This window comes from Glycine soja, chromosome 14 (genome assembly GCF_004193775.1).
Source record: "Glycine soja cultivar W05 chromosome 14, ASM419377v2, whole genome shotgun sequence".
Taxonomy (NCBI): domain Eukaryota; kingdom Viridiplantae; phylum Streptophyta; class Magnoliopsida; order Fabales; family Fabaceae; genus Glycine; species Glycine soja.
In genome coordinates, this window is record NC_041015.1 from 23,836,059 (window position 1) to 23,841,895 (window position 5,837).

General features: G+C 31.3%; 1 protein-coding gene across 1 annotated transcript; it reads right to left on the reverse strand.

The window, feature by feature from the left end:
• Positions 1-2,002: 2,002 nt before the first annotated feature.
• LOC114383072 lies at positions 2,003-4,494 on the reverse strand. Its single transcript, XM_028342664.1, has 7 exons — positions 3,959-4,494; positions 3,762-3,848; positions 3,463-3,657; positions 3,182-3,349; positions 3,012-3,065; positions 2,706-2,852; positions 2,003-2,526 (listed from the first exon to the last, which is right to left on the reverse strand). Exons 1-7 carry the CDS (start codon positions 4,103-4,105, stop codon positions 2,155-2,157), a joined length of 1,170 nt encoding a protein of 389 aa, XP_028198465.1. The 5' UTR covers positions 4,106-4,494; the 3' UTR covers positions 2,003-2,154.
• Between the last annotated feature and the right edge of the window lie 1,343 nt (positions 4,495-5,837).

Sequence of the window (5,837 nt, forward strand, 5' to 3'; positions counted from 1 at the left end):
GTTTTCTTTTTATTTTCCAACATAATTTTTCCAAAACTTTAGTTTTCAAATATTTTTTCAGAGAAATAGATGTTTTCAATTTTAATTTAATACATTTTAAAATTGAATTATGAAAATATTAGGTTTATTAGTGTAAAAGTTTTCAAAAAAAAAAGTCAATGAGTAAATGTTGAGTTCGAGTTTGCACTGCTCCAAACAAAAAGTTAGCCTGCATTTAAATAAGCCTCGACAAAGTTAGTATAACAGATTTTGAATGGAATCCATTTTGTAAAATTAATTTTTATAGAGTGTGATTTATGTTTAGATATTTTTATTATAAAAGAAATAATGTAGTAAAATTTAATGTAAAATGTTAAATCCAACACAAAAGATGCTGCAATCCTACCCCCCCAAGGGCATTGGATAGAAGACCCCAAGAATATTGGGCCAGAGATGCTGAAAAAGGCCTTCGGGTTCTCATAAGTCTTATGGTAGAGTTTTAGCCCACGGGCTAACTATGAGCCCACATTACATTAGGGTTTCATTATTTTAGGGCTGCATAGTGTAGCGACGATACCCAAGTAATGTAGGATTTGTTTGCCCTTTTAATTTAGGGCACCTAGGCTAGCTTTTGTATGAGGGGTAGTTTTATAATTTCACATGCATTAAGTGCACTATTGGACCTGTAAGTGTGTTGGGAGAGAAATTTAATTGAATTGGGAGAAGGCCAATCCAATTAAATTTTGGACCTTCCTAAGAGGGAGGTGAAAATATTCTTGCTACACCATATTGCCACATCATATAGTCACCTTTTGGGCATGTCCTTGATGCTTTACATGCCTCATGACACTTAAGCCACAAATCATAATTAGTGAAATTTTGGATCCAAATTTGGCTCCACAAATTCAAATTCAAATTCCAGAGAAATTAGAATAAAAATTCAAAGTTCCCTCTAGTTGTTGAGATACTTAGGCTATAAATAGATGCCTTGTGTGTGCATTTTTAAACGTTGATCATTTGAGAATTACACTTGAAATTTCAGACCTTATTTGAGGTATCAAATTTCATGCTCCCTCTCCTTTCACTCATCTTCTCCTACCTTCAAGCTCTTATCCTTGGTTTCCTATGGTGATCTGCTTGTTCTTGACTCATATTCTCCTTGAAGCGGTGTCTCATTTCACCTTTCCTCCTTCTCCATTCCTTTGCCACTGATCTTCAAGAAGCAAAGGACTCCATTGATGAAGAAGATCCAAGACCTACAAGCTCCACATAGAACTACATCAAAAGCTACCTAAATTTAGTTCACTTTAGAATTTATTATGAATTCAGAATCAACGTCTCCATTAAACATGCAATCAAATGCATGGAAATTTGTGAAGCAGGTCTAGATTAATCGGATGAGTAATGCATTTATCATAAATTTCTAAATATTATCTTTGATTCCTACAAACAATTGTTTAACGTTATTTTTGAAATTTTAACATAAAATCAAATTCACACCAATTAAATCATATAGACTAACATATTTAGAAGACATTAAAATTTTAAAGATAAAATTAATATGATCAACTTCATTTGTAAGATAAATATAATATTTATTTAGATAGAGGTATAAATCTTGAGTTTGAGTCTCAGCCTATAATTGTACTATTAAATAGTTGAAGACAAATTTTATTTCCTCCTCTCATATTACTTCTAATTATTTAGTGAATTTCAAGAATCTTACTAAATAGTTTGGGCCACCATTTTATTTAGTTTGCAATACTTAAATTCACTAAAATCTTGAGCAACCAATATTTTTTATTTTTATTTTTATTTTTCGTTGCCAAGAAACATTTGAGACTAAATTAATAATGGTTTTTTCATTTATCTGTAATTAACAACAAAAGAGAAATGGACTCTTCAATTTAGCCGTAGTATATTCTATTTAAGGTAGGGGCAGGGTAATCTTGCATCTTGGCACTGCCCTGATAAAGCTTAATTTTGTTAACACTATGAATAACATTTCAGTAAATTCACCTCGTGAAAATCCATTGGTCATTTGTCAACATTAAACGAAAGTACATGGAAGACAAAAACACAAACAAAAAAGATACGAACAATACAATTACGTAGTTAGACAAAACGAACAACTTTATTTTCAAATATCTGACAAAGCTTGCTTATAAAAATTAATTAATTTCCACAACTACCACCGGGTCCTCCAAATTGGAGAGAATATCCAACCTCCTCTGCAATATATCCCAAGTATCGAACACCAAAACAATCAGATCTATCAGAGAATGTTTGTGCTCCATGTGGTCCAATTCCATAATTTCTTGTTGCTTCATTTTGAAACGAGACAAATGTAAAATAACACGCATGATGAAAAGTATGATCAGGAAAGTGTCCAGATCCCATTGGGGGACTAGGAGTATTAGGAGGAGTTCTTGTTCGCCCACCCCACCCCACTTGATCAGCTGAGGTCATGTTGGAGAACAAGGCTGCTGGAAAATATCCAATATTTATATTTGCCATATTTAACCACCAGTTTTTGGTCACTGGATCCTGGATACATATATAAAATTTTGTTTGTCAATATACCATACCAAACATTACATGTCTCATACAAAATTAAAAATTTATAATTATATATATTTACCTAATAATGTATGATTGAGAAATCAATATAAACTACAATCTCAAAGTAGTTGCATGTAATTCTATATATAAAGCATAAACATGACCTGAGTAATAGAAATGATAAATTCAAGCTGCGTTCCACCGTAGGTAGAATAATTGTTCACATGTGTACCAAGGTAATTTACTTTGCTTATCTGAACAAAACCTGAACATCGAATATTGTAGCACCCTGTCCGCTCGAAATTATCTGACTGTGTCATTTTAAACACCATATAAAAATTTGACAAAATGAAACATGTTTCTTAAGCTGACCTAAAATAAAAAAAATATTTGATATTGTATGGACAAATTTGTTTCATTTTAATAAGCTAAGTAAAGATAAGAAAAAATGAAACAATATCTTTCCTTACCGTCCATGCCGAGTAAATATAGGTTTTATCATCACCATATAATTGTGGAGCCACCTGATAGCCGTGCATGAGATCAATTCAGTATTTTTTTATATAATCAGATTGACACAGATTAAATAACTTGTGTGTATAATATTGGGAAAATTATAATTGCATCAATTAAAACTGACATGCCATCCTGCAGCGATTTTGTTAGCAGCTTCCACTGGTCCATTTTGAACCCATAAATGAGAAGAACTAACTTGATCCTTCCTACTAACTCTTGGATTAAACACATTATTTGATCCAATAACTCCATAATAAGGACCATATAATGATGAAAGAGATACTTCTGCAATCTACAAAATTCAATATATTTGAATAACTAGTCAAATTGAAACATTAAATATCATGCGGTTTATTGAAATTGCCTATAGACATTAGAAAGTTTGTTGTGCAAGGAAAAACTTACATGAACACCGGGAATATCTTGAGTCATTATGTGATAATTTAAGAATGATTTTTCACGAATGAGATCATCTTTTGTTGTTCTTCGAATAGGTACAGTCCCTGTTGGACACTGGTCCTTCTGAAGCACAAGTAATGGCCTAGTTGGTGATTTCTTCACACTTGTTTTTCCTATTGATTTTTGAAAGCTGGGTTTTCTCTATTCTCAAAGCAAGAAAAAATGAATATTGAAATTAAGAGGGAATAAAATCAAAGAAAGACTGAAATTTAACCACATTTGAGGCCATTGAAAGGAATGCATACCTGGAGCTTGTGGTTCTTCAATAAAGGATGGTCAAATGCTGGTTGCTTGTTAATATCAATGCAATCAACAATGTACCCAAGATTTGTCTATAAAATCCAAAAATACAACATGCACAAATAAAATTTTTAAACAATGTAGTGAGATTATGTTCAACATAAGGAAGTATATGATGGTATATAAAAAGGATATAGAATACATGAATACTCTTGATAGGAGGTTTGTTAAGGAGCTCTAGTTGTCTTTCCAACTCCAAATCTTCTTGTAGTACATTTTGAGTACCATGAACTTTATGCCTAGCACCGCTAGTTACTAGACACATTACAAGGAGCAATGTATTGATCATTTTTTTAAGATTCTATTGTCAAATAAAATGATTGAATGATCGATCGATCACCTTTTCATATTACCTGTACTTATACCATTACTACAAGAGAGTTTAAATAGTTCTAAATTTGAATTAGGCAAAACATTTACACTTTGATAGGTAAAGAAATATGTGGCCGGGGGACTGGAAAAAGAAAGAAATAAAAAGGATATAAATGATAGTGAGTTTTAAGTGGAAAATTTGTTAAGAACGGTAGAACTAGAAATAGAATAAAATGAAATGATTGCTTTACACTTTTTCTAGTTATATTGAAAATTAAGGAAATAAATAGAAACAGATACAGGAAAGACTACTACACTATCCTTTATTGCTATTCAATGCTGCTGCTAATTTTATGCCATGTATGACGGAGGCTTCGGATGACACTTTGATTTCCAAAATTTGATACCGGGATTAACCAATATGGTTGAAAATAAATAAAAGGATACTAGTATAAAAGAAAGATCACTCTGTTATCTTTTACTGTTATTCAAAGCCCGAGATATATGCCTTTTATGAAATAAATTTTGATATGCAATGTTCTAATCAAGGAAGATTTGTATATTGATCCATCTTTTGAGAGAAAGTAGAGTTCAGACTCAGTAAGGATAAATTTTTTAGTGCACTGAAAATGGAAAGTGCGAGAAGCATGTGGTGAAGTGCAGAAAGTAAGTGTCTTACGCAAGAGTATATTTTAAGACACATTGGAGTGGGCCCAATATGAACACATGTTTGTGACGGTGAAGATATATATCATTGCTCTCGACCCAAAAAATGAGATTTATTTTTATCACTGTTTTTTTTGTTTAAAAAGAAAAATCCTTTGCTCGTGTCATTAACCAAAAGTAGGAGGCAAATCCACTATGTCCAATATATTTATGAGCTGCTGAGTAAAATTACAGTCATATGACTCACAAACTAATAAGTGTCCACTATGTCCAACATAACATTAATGATGTTCAAAGAAAGAAAGTTCACTAATTATTTTTCCATCAAATTATTCAAACATTACATAGTCACAAGCAAATAAAAGTGATTTTTTTTCAATTAAAAAAAATACAAAGGAAAAATAACATTAATGATGTTCATGTCTATTATGTCAAATTTTGCTTTCATTAGGATTGTTTTTTTGCATGTATCGAATTGCAAACTTCACATGTAACATGAAGAACCAAATATAAATGGAAAAATCGTAGGGCAATGATAATTTGTTCTCTTAAGAGAGTTAAAAGAGTTCTAAATTTGAATTAGGCAAAACATTTACACTTTGATAGGTAATGAAATAAGTGGCCGGGGGACTGGAAAAAGAAAGAAATAAAAAGGATATAAATGATAGTGAATTTTAAGTGGAAAATTTGTTGAGAACGGTAGAATTAGAAAAAGAATAAAATGAAATGATTTCTTTACACTTTTTCTAGTTATATTGAAAATTAATGAAATAAATAGAAACAGATACACGAAAGACTACTACACTATGCTTTATTGCTATTCAATGCTGCTGCTAATTTTATGCCATGTATGACGGAGGCTTCGAATGATACTTTGATTTCCAAAATTTGATACCGGGACAAACCAATATTGTTGAAAATAAATAAAAGGATACTAGTATACAAGAAAAATCACTATATTATCTTTTGATGTTATTCAAAGCCCTAGATATATGCCTTTTATGACACAAATTTTGATATGCATTGTTCAAATCAATGAAGAT

Excerpts from the sequence above, each read along its gene's own strand:
- LOC114383072 (XM_028342664.1), bottom strand. The coding sequence starts at position 4,105 with ATGATCAATACATTGCTCCTTGTAATGTGTCTAGTAACTAGCGGTGCT. Across the intron at positions 3,658-3,761 it reads TGAAGAACCACAAGCTCCAG|AGAAAACCCAGCTTTCAAAA; the intron begins GTATGCATTCCT and ends CTTTGAGAATAG. Across the intron at positions 2,527-2,705 it reads TTATCATTTCTATTACTCAG|GATCCAGTGACCAAAAACTG; the intron begins GTCATGTTTATG and ends ATATGTATCCAG.